The sequence below is a fragment of the Ursus maritimus genome, unplaced genomic scaffold (assembly GCF_017311325.1).
Source record: "Ursus maritimus isolate PB19 unplaced genomic scaffold, ASM1731132v1 scaffold_1, whole genome shotgun sequence".
NCBI lineage: Eukaryota > Metazoa > Chordata > Mammalia > Carnivora > Ursidae > Ursus > Ursus maritimus.
In genome coordinates this window covers 114,307-134,611 of record NW_024423343.1, presented here as the reverse complement: position 1 = coordinate 134,611, position 20,305 = coordinate 114,307, and the positions used below count along the sequence as shown (strand labels likewise).

Here is a 20,305-nt window from a genome sequence, read left to right as displayed (position 1 = left end):
GGGAGGATAGGCCACATCCAGAAACTGCATGACCGCCCGTGAGATGCATCAAGTTGGCCCGCTGCCAGGCTGTCCGTGGCCCCGTGGCTACTGCCTGAGCCAGCAGGCCGCGGAGCTGGGTGTGCACAGCTACACCCCACCGTCACGTGGAAGTCGTGCCCAGGAGATGGGCTCACGCAGCCGTGAAGGCACACGGGAGTTCCACAGAGAAGTGGCCAAGTGCCCGAGTCCCTGCGCCCGCCACACTCCTTCTCTCCCAGCCTGCAGCTTCGCCAGGAGCACCTGTGAAGCACCGATGAGGAGAGAAGTCCGGGGCCCGGGGTGCAGATGGCCCTGCAGCACACGCAGGCCCCACCTGAAAGTGGGCAGCCGGGGCACACGGCGTGTCTCTGGGCCGTCCCTGTGGGACAGTGGGCACTGGAAGTCCTCCGAGCGGGCAGGGCTTGGAGAAGCATGTGGCTGAGTGCCTCGTCCGCCAGCAGAGACCAACACTGAGCCTCCGTGTGGCCCCTTCCCTGGGCCATCAGACCAGTGTCTAAACCTTATAGACTGAGTGAGTCCTTGCAATAGACCCCTTTGCAGACATTTTTGTGCTGGGTTCTGCTTTTGTTGAGCCCCGCCTGTTACCCAGAGGAGGATTCTGCATTTAGAAAGATGCCTGTTCTCACTCACTCAGAGCTTCCCAGCCTGTGTGCTGCCCCCACTCCCGACTTTCCCCCCCTCCACTGAGGCCGGAGTCCCAGAGGGCCCCCTGCTCAGGGGCTGACCAGGGCCCGTGCTCCTGCCGGGTGAGGCCGTGACCACCGTGTCACGCTGAGCACCCCACTCACAGAGAATCCGGTGGAGGAGTGGCAGTGGAACCCTCGAGTTCCTGGGCAGACAAGAGGCAGGGACGGTCCTTTGGGGTCAACATGCACCTTGTCACCAGTCAGCAGAGCGGGCTCTGTGCACCTTGGAAATGAACCGAAGTCGGTTTCCACACCTGGTGCATTTAGTCATGCACGAGTACATGCGTGTGCGTTACAGGCGCTCACACGCGGCGGACCCGCACCCGGAGTCACGAGTTCATGTGCGTGCGTTACAGGCGCTCACACGCGGCGGACCCGCACCCGGAGTCACGAGTTCATGTGCGTGCGTTACAGGCGCTCACACACGGTGGACCCGCACCCGGAGTCACAAGTACATGTGCATGTGCGTTACAGGCGCTCACACACGGTGGACCCGCACCCGGAGTCACGAGTACATGTGCATGTGCGTTACAGGCGCTCACACGTGGCGGACCCGCACCCGGAGTCACGAGTACATGCGCGTGCGTTACAGGCGCTCACACGCGGCGGACCCGCGCTGGAGTCAGGACCCTGTACCAACCACCGCTCCCTCGAGGGAGGAGGCAGATACAGAAAAGCTTTATCAAACAGCTCAAATAAAGAACGATGGGCTGTAAGATCAAGAAAATTAAAGACTCCGGCTTCTGAATCTGAATGAGACGGTGATTGACTCACCCTGGTGCGGTCGCTCGTCCCTCACGACATGTGAAGTCAGACCACGTGCTGCACACCGTGAACTTACACAGCAGAGAGGGTCATTCATCTCGGTCAGCCTGGGAAAGCGACCGCAAGCGCAGAATGTCTAGCTGATGTTCTTACACTATTACGTGCACTTTGTTGTAAACAATAGAAAATTGTATCTTTTCGAAATTAGATATACTTTTCTCTGAATCCATAAAGATAAAATTTAACTTAAGAAAGAATACCACATAATATTAAAAAGTGGATATAGGGGCGCCTGGGTGGCTCAGTCGTTAAGCGTCTGCCTTCGGCTCAGGGCGTGATCCCGGCGTTCTGGGATCGAGCCCCACATCAGGCTCCTCCGCTATGAGCCTGCTTCTTCCTCCCCCACTCCCCCTGCTTGTGTTCCTTCTCTCGCTGGCTGTCTCTCTGTCAAATAAATAAAAAATCTTAAAAAAAAAAAGTGGATATTTTCTGAATTTCTCAATGAAATTAAAGCAAAAGCAGTGTTTCCACTGATGGTCAAACGTTTGTGTGGTGATGAAAGTCTGTGTGTAGGATCTGCACGGCCGACCTCTCCAGAGTGTGGAACAGAAGTAAAGTCATGAAAACCACACATATGAATAAATCAAGGACGCATTCTCTAGACGGGGAAAACACGAGCATCTCACTGTAAGTCACACCTTCCTCCTGGCACCACCTCATACATCTGTGTGTTGAAAGCACACCATGCAGTTTGTGGGACTAAAATGTGGCGGATCTGCTTGACTCGGAAAGAGCCATGAACAAGTGAAACGGGTATAAAACCCCAAGACACTTACTGAGCGTAAGGCCCTACTACAGCCAGACCCAAATCCAAAGGTGACAGGATCAGGGGACGTGACACGGAGCGGCCACTCTGGAACTGGCCAGGCTGTGCCCCTGGAGCCAATTTCCCGCCCGTGTAAGAGCAGAGGCTACCTCGGGCCCACCCAAGGCCTGCAAGAGCGTCCACGGTGATGTTACTCATGGTACGCCAAAGTGGAAACAGCCTGCATGCCCACTGCGTTAGAGGGTGCAGATCAACAGTGGAAACCACACAGAAATTTAGAAAAATTCCTCCCTACAAATGGCGGAGATGAATCTGGAGCATAAGGTTGAGCAAAATCAGCCAGCACCACGGGCGGGCTCTGCGGCTGGCCGCAGCGAGAACAGCAGGAAGCACCCCACTCGGTGCTGGGAGGACGTGTGTGCAGCTGTGGGGCATGCGGCTTCCTCTTTGCAAATCCCCTAGCGCGCACACATCCAGGACACTCTGTATCCCCCTCCCCTCCGGCACGAACCCACAGCTCTGGGAAAGCAGCTCTTTTCCCTGGTGGGAGCTCCTCTCCTGCGGCCAGCAGGTGCAGCAGGGAGGGGCTGCCTGGAGCAAGAGGGTGCCCCACACGCATTGCGTTTGGAGAGTCTCCTTTTCCTGCTTACAAGAAGGAAGGCAGTACACGTCCACAGCTCCAGAAAGCATTCCAGAAGCAACAATTTATAGAAGACATTCACAAATCAAGTGAAGTCATAATTTTCCAAATTTGCACAACTTCATGCAGTAAAAACATCAGATATAGAAACAGCTAGCTCAGCGGTTTCTGAACACAAAGGGAGTTTGAATCCTTCTGAAAGTGGGGCCAGGTCTGGAGGCACGCTGGGCAGTGGGCCCAGACCCCTGAGGACCCAGGGCTCCATACAGACCAGGCCGGGCAGCCACCACCGGTCAGCACGTGGGACTGCCTGAGGGGGTGGCTGTGGCCACGCCACACAGCAGGTGTGAGGTGGAGGGACAGCTGAAGGGCTGGCTGGACATGGACCGCGGGTCAAAGGACAAGCCGCCACAGGCAACTGAGACCGTGAACAGAGGGAGACCCGCAGGTGGGGCAGGACCGCCTCAGCCATGTCAGAGAAGAGCGTCCTGCCAGCACACACCCACGCTGCCTGCGTTCTCACCGTCACAACTGCTCACACCACAAACACACACATGACACGTGTGCTCACTGTCACACCTGCTCACACCACAAGCATACACACACTACACGTGTCACCGTCACACCTGCTCACACCACAAGCATACACATGCTACACATGTGCTCACCATCACACCTGCTCACACTGCAAATACACACACACTACACGTGTGCTCACCGTCACACCTGCTCACACCACAAACACACACACATGACACGTGTGCTCACTGTCACATCTGCTCACACCACAAATACACATGCTACACGTGTGCTCACGGTCACACCTGCTCACACCGCAAATACACATGCTACACGTGTGCTCACTGTCACACCTGCTCACACAAGCATACACATGCTACACGTGTGCTCACCGTCACACCTGCTCACACTGCAAACATACACACACCCACACTATATACATGTTCACACCACAAATGAACACATCTATGCTGTGTGTACACACCACTAACACATGCAGCCCTGCTCACACGTGTGCTCACACATCCACAGTTGACACCACACACACACACACACACGCACGCACAAGTAAAAAATATTCCTGTTAACCTGCAATGGATTTACTGTGTTATTTTTAAGTGAGTTAATAAATCAATGCTCTCAAACATTCCTAGTTTAACGGCTATTTGATGAGTACTGGTAGATAAAACTCCAAGAGCAGACACTTCCAGGGTTCCTCGATAATGTGTAGGACTAAAGGAATCCCGAGAGCAAGCACTGAGAATGCCGTATGCTGTTTGGTGCTGTTTATAGTGTCTTTTCTCTAGAAGTGCTGTAAGTTTACGTGACCAAGCACCGAAGCAGCTTCTACGACATAATCATTTCACCTAATTATTCAATTTATTCAAAACTACGCACCATTCCCGTTACAAATACAGAAAATTAAGTCATTTAAAAGGGGTGTGTGTTTAGAGAGCCTGGCGGTATTAGGTCACTTTGAATAAATGGTGTCACTTCTTGTTGAATGAACCCATGTACCTAAACAAGCTTACGTGTCCCATGTTGTTTTCATGGGCGAATAGATACAGGTGAGAATTTACCTGAAGAGACCACCGGCGGCAGTTTTCCTATTGGAACTTCCCGGGTGGCGGTGAGAAGTTGAAATACCGGTTGTACTCAGGAACCAACAGGATTCCTACCGTGTGTGTATCTCTTACTTTCCTGTATAAATCTGCACTTATATCCATAGATTATAGGAATTATTTGGGCTGCCAAAATTAAGTTCTTTTACAGGAACATTCGGATCTTTCTCAGAAGATACAGCTATTGTGGGCTTGTGGAACTTACACCAAAAAAATAAGAAAAACAAATTCACGATGCCTGATAAAATTTAATGTTTTATTCCATTTAAAGGACTTTGCAAAATAGCTGACAATTTGAAACCTTCACAAAATTTTAATGATAAGAATTATTGCTAACACTGCGTAACGCTACCAATAACCTCTGGAAATTACTTTCGTTTGGCAGAAGATGTGCTCGTCATGCTCTAAAGTAGTGGGGGACAATGAAGTCGGCTGCAGGGCTGTGAGCCGCGAGAGGCAGTGCTGGGAGCGGGCCGGGAGAAAGCTCACCCTCTCACCATCTAACGTAGGAAGCTTCACCCACGCATGCTTTCTCTTAGCCATAAGCACTTTCGCACCAAGAAATAATGTATTCAATTGATAAGATGGGCTCTTTTGTTGCTGAACATGAGGGCATCTTTGCTAAGACATTGCCAGGTACCTGGCTGATCAAGCTGGTGTTTTGTGTTTTTCCCCGCACCGCGACAAGAATCTTATGAAGGGCACAGGGGTCCCTCCAGCTGTGCAGGCATTTTTGTTTTGGTTGTTTTATTTTTTTAAAAGATTTTATTTATTTATTTGACAGAGAGAGAGAGAGACAGTGAGAGAGGGAACACAAGCAGGGGGAGTGGGAGAGGAAGAAGCAGGCTCCCAGCAGAGGAGCCTGATGTGGGGCTCGATCCCATAACGCCAGGATCACGCCCTGAGCCGAAGGCAGACGCTTAACGACTGCGCCCCCCAGGCGCCCCGTGTGCAGACATTTTTGGAACCAGCCGTGAGTGTCCTGCTGCTCAGAGCCCACCGGCAAATACACATTTCAGAAGGAAAGCGTGCACTGGAGAGAAAAGCCCCAAGTGCTGATATTCAGTGATGTCACCCAGAAACTCACAAACCATAAAAGCATTGCCAGCGTTTTAACACCAATACTTTAAATAACAATGGATAAAAGCTATTCAGTTTGTATCATAACCAGTAAAAACGTAATACAGTGAATATGGATTTTCTTTCCAAAGAGAAAGAATCCGTCTCTGATTTCAACTGCAACATTAAAAACACGCCAAGTGGTCCATTCCACTATGCGTACACTGCCGAGACCACGCACATGCTTTCAGTTAAAAATGCTTTCTTGTTAGAAAATGCTAGCCATCATCTGAGCTCTTTGCGGGCAGGAACCTTTTTGCTGGTGGCGGTTCTTGCCCCGATGGTGGTGGCTGCTGAGGCTGGGGGGCTGTGGCAGTTTCCTAAAACAAGACGGCAACCAAGGTTTCTGCATCGACAGACTCTTCCTTTCACGGACGATTTCTCTGCAGCAGGACGTGCTGTTTGGTGGCATTTCACCCACAGGAGAACCTCCTTCAAAACTGGGGTCCACCCTCTCGACGTGGTGCTCCTTTACCAGCTGCATTTATGTGATGTTCTAAGTCCTTGTTGTCCCCGTGACGATCTTCACGGCATTTTCACCGGGAAGAGACTCCGTTGCGAGAAACTGCTTGCTTGGCCCGATGCCATACCTGTCCAAGTTCGGAGTGCGCTCCAAGTGTGCGAAACCAGATGGCAGCTCACGCCCGTCTTCAGGCTCACTTCCGGCTGTGGCCCGGCTGTGGCCCGGCCGTGGTCCGGCTGTGTGGTGTGGCCACACCTGCAAGTGCTTCTCCATCTTCCTGAAGGGCTAGCCTCCACTTGTAAAAATACGTATGTACACAAAGTGCGACACAGCAACGTGCAATTAAATGAGGGATGGCTGCCCGTGCTGGTGATTTGCTCAACATACGATGTCCTTGGCCCCGTTTTTCGAGCCACACACTCTCTGCCTCTTAGGGTCCTGCTGTCCTCTGGTATTTTAGCTGAGTGGCAGACAATTTTAGCTGAGGGCCATGGCCCATGACCCTGGAAAACAGAAATCTCCCATTGTGTTCTGAGAACTGCCGGCTGCAGAGAGCACTAAGATGAGATCCACGCTGCCCCCTTTTTTATCGAGGACACAGACCCTCCAAAGTCCTTCCTGGTGACTGGTAGCTGAACGCTTGTCTTCACTGATCAACCACAACAACCCATGTGTCAACCACACTTTGGTTCTGCTTCTGTCCTGCGCCCAGATCCCTGCACCAGCTTGAGCCACAGGGACCCCTCTCGAGGGCAGGCATCCTCAGGAATGTTCTCCAGCAGTGCCCCTTTGGGCCAGGCCTGCTCGTCCGTGGCGCCTGCCTGGGCCTGTGAGCTGTGCTCACTTCTCCCCTCGGCGGAACCTCCTCTGTGCCCCAACCTGGAGGAAACCCGCACATAATAATCCCTTTGAAGAAACTCTGTCCTGTCTCAGTGAAGATTTATTTTTTATTGGACATTACAAAAAGCTACTTTTAATATTAAATATGGATGTAAACATAAGATTTCATTTCCCTATGTATTTTTTCTGCAAAATTGACTGTTATTTCTCAATTTTTCTTAGTTTTCCTTTTTCTTGTCTTTCCCAAGAGTGCGCTAGAGGATTTTGTTTGTTCGTTTTGTTCAGAGAGCACCTAAGGATGGTTGTAATTCTGTGTTCTTGAATCTCAGCTTGCCTGTGCTGTGATCTCGTATTTGCTGACAGTTTTGTTGTATAAATAATTACCGCTCCGAAGTCATCACTCCTCAAAATTTTAAAGATAGCACACCGTTGTCCTTTTGGCCCATCTTCTGAGAAGATGTCTGACTTTTCTTCTCCAGGTTATTTTTGCAGGTTATAATTGTTGCTTGTTTCTGCATAAAATTTTGAAGCTTTCTCTTTAACTTAGGAGTTAGATGGTCATGGTGGTTTTTTGTTTGTTTGTTTTCATTTGTTTGTTTTTGTTTTTCTCAGCATGAGTTAAGAATAGTCCACCTAAACCCTCATGTTCCTGAGTTTCTGGTAAGTTTTCTCACACGTTTCTCAGATGTGGGGACGGTGCTGAGACATGTATTACAGCACATGGCAGGGGTACTGGGATGGTGTAGGTGGGAGTGTAGGCTCCCCCACAGACCAGCAGGGTCCGACTTCAACCCCCCAGGGAGCCATGCAGGAGGAGGGTCTCCCAGCCCACCTACCCTGGAACAAGCCCAAACTTTGCACCCACTGCCCACATGCACACAGCTGGTTAGAACAGCCCCCGGGCCAGGGAGGCTGCAGGGACTCTGACAAATACAGGCTCCAATACTCACTTTCGTGTTTGGATGCACACTCACCGCTCACTGCCAGCTTCTGCGGGTTTCCCTGACTTTCCCATCAGCTCTACTGTACATTTAAACTGATCATCAAATGTGCTGTCCAGGCTTTCCAGCCCTCCACAGAAACCCAACACACCGCTCCCCTGGGGTCACCTCCCTCCACTCAGGTGTCCGTCTTCACACCAACGGTGCCTGCATTTCTGCTCGTGAACAAGTGTTGGGTGCTGAGTCTGCGGGGATGTCTGTGTGTGCAGGGTGGCTACACGCACTGGTAACCTGCTCCCTCGTGTCTCCTACTCCCAAATAAACTGTACAGACCACAGATGAGATTTTCCTGGCTCCTTAGTAGCTCCTCCCACTTCCCCTCATCATACTCACAATACTAAAACACATCACAACCACCATCATCACCATTACCATCGTAACAATCAACACCATCATCATTATCATCACCATCCTCACAATTATCATCACCATCAACATTGACATCACCATCATCATCACCAGTATCATCACCACCACCATCACCACCATCATCGCCAATATCATCACCATCACCATCACCACCATCATCGCCAATATCATCACCATCATCACCATCATAATCACCACCATCAGCACCATTATCACCATGACCATCACCACCACCGTTGTCATCACCACCACCACCATCATCACCATCATCACCATCATCACCATCATCACTACTTTTCTTTGAAACGCCATATTTACCTTAGCTTCTCCTGGTTACTTCTTTCCTTGAAAATCAATTTAAGTGGATTACTATTTTTGAATACTTCGGGTAACATCTGACAAAGGTCTCACAGGTGATAATAGTATTTGACCAAACCACTATAGTACTAGCTCAAAGAATAATTAAACTGCCTCTTCAGCAATTCTGGAAGTAGCTGTTTGGGGTGAAACTTAGGATTACATGGAGAAGACAGCATGAGGATCTCCGCTCACATGAGCAGCTTTCAAGTGATCTGTTCAAGGTCCAGCCACCGTGATGATGGCCAAGCCTAAGTTCACACAGATTCCAGATATTGTTTGTCAATCTCTGACAGTTCTCAAAAAAGAAAATGCACACCGTAAAACCTTTCTCAATGGATAAAATCAGAGGCTAAGTCAAGTAAGGAAACTGACATTTAAACATTTCCCCAAATTACTTAATAGATGTAATTTTTGAAGGCAGACATATCTAAATAATTAGCCTTTTGTTTTGATGTTTTGATCTAGTAGAACTTCCCTTTAAAACCACATTTGCAATCCTATAATTTCCGGAAATAAAACCTCTGGGAGTTGGAAGCCATAACATTGTGTTCTAATGGTGATCGAGTAATCGTGTATGTTCACACACTCATACATGCATACGTGTGGATGCTTTTTATTTCGGGATTTAAAATTGTGGAGATAGTTTTCAACCTGTTCTATTAAGTAGGTGTGCAATTTAAATAACCATTCCACAATCACTAATTTAAAACTACTGAAAATGACAAGTGTCTCCTGCTTCCATCCCTCTCAGGTCATCATGCCCGAAGTGCTCAGCAGTGGGAGCATGGAGGGGGCCACCTCCTGCCATGTCCCTTCCTGGTTTCACTGCTTGCAGTTTGGTTTTCTCACAAGCAATGAGAGGAAACTAGATTTACTGCAGGTTTCCAAGGGCTATAGAAATGTGTTGTAAAACCCACATACAAATCTCTTATTATTGCTAAATACCGGAATTTCATTTACCAGATAAATCGAAACTGAACACAGACATTTAAGCAAGAAATGACATGCTGTATATATGAAACTAGAAAAAAAATGTATCCTTACTTGTGCAATATCATATCGTGTTAGACCTGGTCATACTGCCAGCCATGCATCTATGTATGTGTGTGTACATGCATGTGCCTGTGTGCATGTGTGTGAATATAGCCACACACATACACACATACTGCAGTTACTTTAAATGTTATTCAACCAAGATGACCTACAGCTATCAGCTTCATTCTTCTCCCCAAAGAACATCTTCCTCTGGGAAGCATTCCGTCCAATGACAACAGCCGCAGGTGGCTCTGAAGCTTTGAGAACAGACGTCACAGCCCTGAAGCAATCCCTCAGAGAAGGGGGAGAACGGGCCAGAAGTCAGCCATGTTTTTGTTATTCTGAATGCAGCCAGAATTGAAGGAAAATCACTTATCTCTTCTTTCCTGAGTTGATGAAACATATTTTCAATCATTTCACATTCAACCTGCATTTTTGATCTGAGGGAAAACGAGTCAATTCAAACACATTTGAGCACTTGACTTTGTGCAGTATGAAGAAATGGCTTCCATCCCTCTGAATCTGTTCTGCCTCAACTGAGCAACAAAATCTAAACTTAGCATTTTCTGTTCAATACAGTTCAAAGGCTATGTATACTACTATTCATGGTCTTTTTATTAGTTAGAAAATCAGTGTCTTAAAGAGAAATTCTAAAACTTTATAACAGAAATACTTGCTTAGCCAGTGGTCTCTCTATTTTATGAGAGTATTTTCCCAATCTCTTGTTAATTCCCTAAATATCTGTTCTATGAGAATGCACTTTATGATATATTTACTAATCATATGTTCAAAAAGAAACAAAAATAGAGTCTGATCCACCAAGCACAGAAAGCTAATAAAAGTCAATGACAATATGAAGATATGTATAATAAAGTCATTAGTTGGATAAATTAAACCATTGAAAATATTAATCCACCAGTTCCAATATGAACAAGATGTAGAGATTGTTTCTGGAAGCTGGAGAATTTATAATTACTTTCTGAGCATTTTCAGAAACTGGGGGCTCAGTGTCCATTCTTCTACTGGGGGAAGATGCATGGGGCTTCATGGAATCTTGAAACTGCTCTGTAAGGTCTATGTTCACAGGTGTCTACATTTCCAAAAACCCAGCAGAAAATAAAATCCAGGGTAATAGTGGCTGCCTGAATCCAATCTCTGCTCAAACTCATACACACACAAACTATAAGATGACCAAGAATTATAGGCATAACCACATTTGGCTCATGCCTGTAGCATGACCAAGAGATAGACCATGTCATATGTTTCAAGTTAAACTAATAGAGGAGTGAACTGGAAGGGATTCCAGTGGTATTCTTACTGTGTGTGGGTGCAGAGAAGGGAGTGGGGACCTAAGATTCTCCAGAAAAAGTGGAGAAGAAAATGGAAAACAGAGTCAACACAGAGAAAACCACACCTGCAAGAGAAGTGCAGTGTAAAGTATTAAAATCTTGCACACAGGGGCGCCTGGGTGGCTCAGTCGTTAAGCGTCTGCCTTTGGCTCAGGTCATGATCTCAGCGTTCTAGGACCGAGCCCCGCATTGGGCTCCCTGTTCAGCAGGAAGCGTGCTTCTCCCTCTCTCACTCCCCATGCTTGTGTTCCCTCTCTTGCTGCCTCTCTCTCTGTCAAATAAATAAATAAAATCTTTTTAAAAATAAATAAATAAATAAATAAATAAATAAATAAATAAATAAAATCTTGCACACAAGGTGGAGACTTGGACATTTAGAGCACCAGGGAGCCAGCTTGGGGTGAGCAGGGCTGAGGACTGGGGGTGACAGTTCAGGAGAGAAGGAGACAAATGGAAGAGGAAGCTGCTTCTTGGAGCCAGAATTGTGAGAAAACAGGAAGAAGGAAGAGGAGAAATCACGTACAGTATTTTGAAGAAGATGGGACAAGGCAACCCTTCCTCTTCTCATCTTATCACCACTAACAATGTCATCCGTTATAAATTTAAACTTAATCTTACTGCCTGAGGAGGGAATTTATGGACTAAGATCCTGTCCACAAGATGCCCAGGCATAAGATCAATCAGAACGAATCCATGCCAACAACTGAGAAGAAAATGTAAAACGAGGACGAAAACATTTCAGCTAATGAACACCTCCACCAGCCAGAATAGAAGCCAACCATGGAGCCCAGGAAAGTTATGACGCAATAACCCAAACTAAATAAAGATCCTAAGTCCCCAAACAGAAATCTGTACATAGAAAAAAGTCTAATTCAGAAATTTTAGGAGAATAAAAATGGACAATATAAAGGAAATTCAATGAGTACTGAGTGCATTCAGAAAAAAATACATATAGAAAGAAAAATGCAAGACTGTTTTGCCAATGCAGACACAGTTACAAGATGCTTAAAAATATTATTCAAATAAAATTGTAATGAAGGACATTGAAGAACTACAGAAATACAATCAAGTGAATGAAAATAAGATTTAAAAAAAAGTGAAACTGGGGCGCCTGGGTGGCACAGCGGTTAAGCATCTGCCTTTGGCTCAGGGCATGATCCCGGCGTTCTGGGATCGAGCCCCACATCAGGCTCCTCCGCTATGAGCCTGCTTCTTCCTCTCCCACTCCCCCTGCTTGTGTTCCCTCTCTCGCTGGCTGTCTCTATCTCTGTCAAATAAATAAATAAAATCTTTAAAAAAAAAAAAAAAGTGAAACTATTCAGAGAAAAAGTGGCTAAACCGGAAGGTAGAAAAAGAAAATCCACTATTGATCTATTGTCTGTTTATCTATCACCTATAATCTATCTATCTATCATCTATCTATCTATCTATCTATCATCTATCTATCTATCATTCCTGAAAAATAAAAATGTAAAAGCAATGGAAAAGAAATAATATTTTAACATGTTAATCAATTTTAACTTTCTAGAAATAAGAAAAAAAAAAACCCAACCTAAATCTTCATTTTGAAAGGAACTTCCATGTAAGTACCCAGGTTAGATTCAAGACATGTTCTCCTTAAATCATTAGAATTAAATGCAACATAAAAAGGCAGGGCCTCTAGATAAAACTGACCACATTACTTAGAAAGTTAAGAAAATTAGACTGATGTCAACTTCTCATGAGCTGTGGAACAGCATGTTCAAGGAGCACATGGAAAGGAAATTCAAGCTGAGGATTTTATACCCAGCCCAGTTACCCTCCAAGTGCAAGGTTGTAGAAAATCTATTCAAGGCTCATGCTCCTGTGATACACGGCACAAAGCCCTTCTGGACTCTGTCGTGAAAACAGCTCTCTGGGAAAGATCTTGGAGACCCTCAAGGGTCCACGGTGCCAAACCACTTATATAAAAATATTAAGATGCCATTTGTCTATTTACTCTAATTTTCTCAGAGTGTATCACAGGGTCTTCCAGAGGATTCAATGAACATTCAAAAATATCTAAAAGAGCTATCAGAATACTCCTCCTCTTCCCACTGACATATTTGCTGAAGGCTAGCTTTTTTTCATAAACATCCCCTGGAACAAAAGAAAAAAAAAAAGAAAGAAAGAAAATCACAAGCTAAATGCAAGAGATGAGAGAACCCAGCTGTCTTCCATTAAGCCCTATGTTAAAATTTGCAAAAGTATAAAACTAAGCTATTTTACTATTTTTATGCTTTGAAAATGTGTTTATTGTTTATAAAATATATTACTGTTAACATGTAATTTGCTTCTTATTGTTATTTTTAAATGTATTAATTATATATTTTAACGATTTTTTTAAAGATTTTATTTATTTATTTGACAGACAGAGAGGCAGTGAGAGAGGGAATACAAGCAGGGGGAGTGGGAGAGGGAGAAGCAGGTTTCCTGCCAAGTCAGAAGCCCGATGCGGGGCTCGATCCCAGAATGCCGGGATCATGCCCTGAGCTGAAGGCAGATGCTTAACAACTGAGTCACCCAGGAGCCCCTATATATTTTAACTATTAATAGTACTAACCTGCATAAATAAAAGCTCATTGGTATCCTCATAATATGAGTGTAAAGGCATGTGGAGCCAAAGATATGAGAGCAACTCTCCTGGAGAATGGGTTTATCCAACCTACAAATGATTGGGAACACTTTAGAACAAAGACTAGGTAGTTCCAGATCAGAAACTGAAACCAACATGGAAATATGGATGAACGGATGGCATATAAATAGTCTGTGTTCTGAGAAAACAGGAAGAATGTAAGAAAAACATGGGAATAGAAGACAGAGGAAAGTGGAGAAGATCATTGATTATTGTATTGATAATAGACACCACGGAAACTCACCCACCAGACTGTGACAATTTATGAGAGAATCACAAAAGCTGTCACTTCAAAGTAAACTAGTAGAACCAAAGACAGACCTTCCCAAGCACTATGGAAATAATAGTAAAAGGGCAAACAAAGCAACCCTCAGGGAGCAAAAGCATATTAAACACACATAAGAACGTCGTAATTACGTAATAGCAACGGCGCAGAACATAGCAGCCATAACAATACGTATGGGCTTAACACGATTATCAGAAAGAACGAAGAGTAAGATTTTGAAATTGGTTACTAAAGCAAATCTCAATCCAATAGGAGTACAGTAAACACACCTAAAACAACAAAATTCAGGACTAGGAGGGGATGGTGGGTAGACGTGTGCTGACAGACATGGAGAGTGACCATGTGGCCCTGACAATGGACAGGGTGGAATTTAAGGCTTAAAGCACTTCACAAAACAAAGGTCATTCTGTAACAACAACACCACAATTCACAATGATGGTGCCGTCACTCTAAATGGCTAGCAGCAAGTAATACAAGCAACCACATAAAATGGAAATATGCGTAGTTTAGGGGAAAGAGAAACACGAATAAAAGACTTTAAAACAGGGGCGCCTGGGTGGCTCAGTTGTTAAGCGTCTGCCTTCGGCTCAGGGCGTGATCCTGGTGTTCTGGGATTGAGCCCCACATCAGGCTCCTCCGCTGGGAGCCTGCTTCTTCCTCTCCCACTCCCCTGCTTGTGTTCCCTCTCTCGCTGGCTGTCTCTCTCTCTGTCAAATAAATAACATAAAATCTTTAAAAAAAAAAGACTTTAAAACATCACTCTGAGAACAAGATAAAAAAATAAATATAAAAAATTATACAGTATGATCTTCAAATAAATAAAAAACAATATCCAGATAAAAAAGATTATTATCTTAACCACATAAGCAACATCCACAAAAACTGGTCTTATAATTAGTCACAAAAAGCATCAGTAGGCATCACAAAACCAGGGTATTATGGATATCATTCTCCGATCATGAGGCAACAAAACAATTCTTCCAGTTGTTGGAGAAAATAAAATCTTCCATTAAACAATTTTTATATAAATTAGTAAATACAAACATAGTATGAGAATTTCTGAAAAATCATAATAATGGAAACACTGTTTTTCAGATAGATTCTGTGCAGAACAGCAAAAATGGGTCAGAGGAAATTTCATAGCCTAAAACATCTGTCTATACATAAAAGAATGAAAAGGAATAAAATCCTCTACTCAAGCACTTAGCCAAGGAACCATCATTCAAGCCAAACACAACATAAGGAGATAAATAACAGAGATAAAAGCTGTTAGACAACAGGAAAGCAGTGAACTGAATTAATAAATTAAAACCCTGGGTCCTTGAAAAAATCAACATAATAATCCATGATACAAAGAATGGAGAAAAGATGACAAATAGTACAAAATGCAGAATTAGAAATGACATTGAAACAGAAGCCATACAAACATGAAGCTTATTTGCACACCCTCTATGTAAGCAAATTTGAAAAGTAAGTGGAATTATACTTTCCAAGTAAAATACAGTTCAGCAAAGTTAGAGATAGAATTCTTAACCAAACTGATTTTTGTGAAAGAAAGTGAAGGTCATCAAAGAACAAATCCACAAACAGAAAAAAGTAGGGAAAAGCACCAGGCCCAGAGGGTTTCACAGGGGATCCTGCCCAGCTGAGAGCAGGGACAGGGCTAACGCGGGTGAATCATCCCAGAGCGCAGAAAACAGGAGAGAAGCCCCACTCTTTGTGAAAGCAAGTGTGATATTAGCAGGTGCATAGCAAAACGAAAGACATGACAAACCAACATCACCTCTGAATATGAGTTAAAAACACTAAACACAATATTATTGGCTAGATGGCAAATTCCATTAAGAAAATGGTGTCCCAGAACCCTGTGGGACTTAGTCCAGTAAGGTGAAGAAACTATTCACTATTAGAAAATCTATGGACACAAGCGGCCATATTGACATGTAAAGAGAACAATCACACGGCTATCCTATCCTCCAGACACTACAATGCCTTTCACAGCACGTAATGTTCCATTCCGATAATGACACCAGGAAACAGGGATAGATGGACACTTCGCTGACCAGATAACATACGTGCCCAACCCTGACTCAGCCTACTCCTTACTGGGGTGTTCAGGGGACCCTAAGATCAGGAGCGAGATGGAAGCCAGCTCTCTACCAATCCACACTGTGTTGGAGGAGTTATCCAATGTAACCAGCAAGAGAAAACCACAGAGGCAGCATAAACACAAAAGTAGAGGAAGAAATCAGCTGCCTCTATTTTCAGATGAAAATCGTATCCTAGAAACAAGCAGGCATTGCAGGTGAACACGTGCAAAATGGTAAAAGGCCAGGGAGGAAATGTGGCAACTGTCACTTTAGGAACTGACCCCGAATGCATACATCCAACAATTTAAAAACACAGCTGCTCAGTGTTATTCATTACATCACTATTTTAGTTGCTAAATATTGGAAGCCATATTAATGTGTACTTACTGTGTAATTAATGTGTACATAGAAGATTGATACATGTATTTTATGTTATATATGTACATGCATCAGAGAGAGAGAAGATACAGAATATATACATCTGAAGTGAAGTGCGTGTTAAAAGGGATGAGGGAGAACTGATGAACTGATACAGAGTCGTTTCTGGGATACACTGCTCACCAAAAAAAACAAAGGGACACGTGTAGCACTGTGTACAGGAAGGGAGGAAAAAACCCACGAAGTTGCTGATGTTTGCAAAAAGAAACACAGAAAGTATAAACTAGAAAGTCGTGAATGTGGGTGAAAACCGAAACAACCCACATGAGCAGAAATGAGGCTCCCTTGCATATTTCAACAAATGCCATAACCGCCCCATCGGGTGGACCCAGGGGCACTTGGCCACGGTGTCGCAGCGACACAACCTCAGTTAGCAGGAAGCAGAGAACAGCGGACGGGTCTGAAATTCCTGTTGCAGGTCTGTTTCCGCATGGACGACTGCATCTGGACCCTAGTTTTTGGACATCGTAGGCGTGAAAGAGTGAGTGCACCGATGTTGTTGGGAGCCTGGTATTCTGCAGAAGAGGGGAGATGCAGAATGGAGATAAAATAGGGGGTCTCGGCAGGCAGAATAGAAGCCCGTGCAGGGACGGAACCAGCCGCGGCAGAACCAACACACTCTTTGGTCTCAGGTTCACTCAGTGCTTATGACGTCTCCACTCGGCCACTGGAGTCCAGCACGAGCGGTGCCCCCGGGGTCAGGAAGGAGCTTGCCTCACATTAGCTCTCTGTCTGCAAGTCCCTGCTGGGAGTGCACAGGGAACCCCAGCTGCTGTCCAGGCACATGGGGGGTACACCCTCCTCTACTCCACCCCTGGGAGTAGAGGTACTTGGTGGGAAGAGTCCACCCCAGAGAAGTGGGAAAACAGAGATACACATCCCCGAAATAGCACTAAACTGGCAACGTCTGTGTTTTCACCCATGTGGGACCCTCTGACTGGAAGTTCACCCCTGCAGGGAGATGCGTGGGCTCACGCTTGAGGCCCAAGGTCCGGACAGCATCACCTGCAGACAGGAACCCTGACCCCAGCTGGCTGGGTGAGCAGAACCAGCGCCCCCCTGCCCCTCCCACACTGAGGGTATGCAGCGTGTAAAGGGAGGTTCCTGGGCCCTGTGGGGAGACTCCAGTTCTCCTGCTCACTGTTCTCCAGGATTGCTTAATTTATGTTGAGTCAAAGTCATGTCTGGAGGAATTATATGAATAGTTCAAGCTATTTCTCAAAAGGAAAAAAAAATGTGCCACCTGAAAGCTTTTGCACGAACTTATTCCTGTGGTAAAGTTTATCTTTGCCGGCAAACAGAATTCTCATTTCTAGTGACTTCTCAACTCTCGAGTGACTTCAGAGTTATTTATGCCCATCGAAACATAACGCAGTCACTTATCAGTACTTCTTCCACTGAAAACAGTACTCTCAGAATCCCATCAGCGAGAAAGTACCACCTGCAAGTTCCTAGCCTAGAAGATAAACTTTGGTCACATAAAGTCAATGGATTTCATTTTAATTCATGAAGAACTATAACTTCTACCATAGTTTTGGAGATAAAGACTCTAAGTTTTGCATCTGAAAGGTTCTTAGTAATTTAATTTCATAGGTGTTTTGAAATTTGATTCTTTCGTAAAGAGACAACACACTTTGTGAACACAAGACAGGTGAGCATGGGAGCAGGTGCGTCAGCCGGAAGTACTGAAATGTAAGCAGGAAGCCAAGCGAGCAGAGCCACCAACCCTGTGCACCTGCCAGCGTCCCCCGTCCCCCGGATTCCAGGAGGAGAACCAATGCACCAGGAAGACCCGCTTTCGTGCTGTTTACTGCAGCCTCCCGGCTCGGCAGAGCGCTGAGCGCGGCCTCTAGCGCCTCGCCCGGCGGCTACAATCAGCCCACCGGCTCCGCGGAGTTACCTTCCCGGCCTTTCTACATACAGGTCATTCTTTCAGGCTCCGTTTTTGAGGAAAGCGCCCGGGGCCACTGCCGGCATGCACCTTTCCGCCGCGCCTGCCGCGTGTGCTGGCGTTCCGTGTCAGAAATCACGCGGTTCCCAGAAAACACAGATCCTGCAGATGGGAGCCCGACACCGGGGCTCGGCCGACGGACCCAGCGGCTCCCAGGGAGCCCAGCAGCCTGGCCCCCAGGACAGGAGAGGGGCCCCGTGCTCCAGCAGCCCCCAGCGTGCGGGGATGGTCTGGGTGCCGCCCCCTGTCCGGCTCGGCTCCAACGCCTGTAAGCTCCCCAGGGTGCCACCCCCCTCCAGCCCTGACCCCAGAGCCTGGAGGAGGCAGGGGCCGCGGGAGCAGGGCAGGAAGAAGCCCCCAGTCTGGGAGAGGGACTCGGCGCCCTGTCTTCACAGGGGCTCAGCACTTGTCATGAGGAGAGAGTTTCCCTGACAGAGATTTTCAACCAAGTAAACTCAGAAACTTCTGGCTGTAGCATGTGCAGGTGAGTGGGGGTCTCCTGCATTATTCTGGACAGTGCCCTTGGGTTGGACCCACAGAACTAGTCCAGGAACGGGATGTGGGTCTCTGAACCTACAGGGCAGGGCCCTGAAGGACAGAGAGGGAAACGGTGTCATCACCCAACACGTAAACAGCCATCCTGTGGGGAGCAGAAGGGCATCTGTCTTTTTTTTTTTTTTAATGATTTTTTATTATATTATGTTAGTCACCTTACAGTATATCCCCGGTTTCCAATGTAAAGTTCGATGATTCATTAGTTGCGTGTAACACCCAGTGCACCATGCAACACGTGCCCTCCTTACTACCCATCACCGGTCTGTCTTTCTGTAAATGCAGGAAGTCTTTCTGCGGGACGGAGGGCTTTCCAGGGCAGGCGTGGGGCTCTCTCAGAGGCCGGCGCCCCTAGGTCTGCCCCAGCGTGGGGGGCACCGGAGCTGCCCAGGGGCTCCGGGCCTCTAGGGGCAGCTGCTCCCACGGACCTGTGAGCTGCCCACCCAGGGGACCCACAGGACATGGAGCCTGCCTGTCGCTTCCCCTTGGTCAGACCCAAGCTCCCACGTGCCAAGTGCCGTCCTGGAGAAAGGAGCCCACGGAGACCCCAGCTGCGCTCTGTCCCCCAAGATGCCCCTTTCACGCTGAACTTGAGCCTCCCCGATGCGTTCAAAGACAGGGAAACAGGAGCACAGCTTGTGGACAGAACCACAAACACACCCTGAACAGCACGGACCAGAACCGAGGGAAGGAAACGGGAGGAAATGCGTCCTATTTAGGACTGTACGTGAGCCGGCTCCTGTCTGATTCCTCAAGGAGGACCACTTCCAGACCTGCGCTGCCGTCCCAGCTCTAAATATTAACAATCAACAATCAAATAAAAAACACCATTTAAAGTTTTGGGCGAGCCCCATGCAAGTTGTAAATCATCTGCGTGCTTACCTGTGTCTCCTGCTGCGGCCGAACCCCCGCCCTGCACGGACAGAAGGACCAGCGCCCTGAGGACGGCTCCGGGGACCGAGCCCATGTTCCCGGTCCTGCTCCTGGAGGCCCCAGAGCTGGACTCCAGCCTGCAGCAGCTCTCAGTGCGAGCAAGCCGGCTCTGGTCTCCTGGCTTCCAGAGCTCCTCCTCCCAGCTCCCGCCCTCCTCTCTCCCTCTCCCACTGTCCCTCCTACTCCCCCTCCTCCCTCCTCCTCTCTCTTCCTCCTCCCTCTTTCCTCTTCTCTCTCCCTCTCCCTCCTCTCTCCCTCTCTCTCTTT

The 20,305-nt window shown here is 46.8% G+C and overlaps 1 protein-coding gene across 1 annotated transcript in view; it reads right to left on the bottom strand.

The window, feature by feature from the left end:
* LOC103662795 (contactin-associated protein-like 4) overlaps nt 1-20,072 on the bottom strand; it is a 128,391-nt gene extending 108,319 nt beyond the window's left edge. Inside the window, exon 1 of the mRNA XM_040636285.1 lies at nt 19,988-20,072. Coding sequence (XP_040492219.1) covers nt 19,988-20,072 — 85 coding nt within the window. The remainder of the gene's footprint in view (nt 1-19,987) is intronic.
* Between the last annotated feature and the right edge of the window lie 233 nt (nt 20,073-20,305).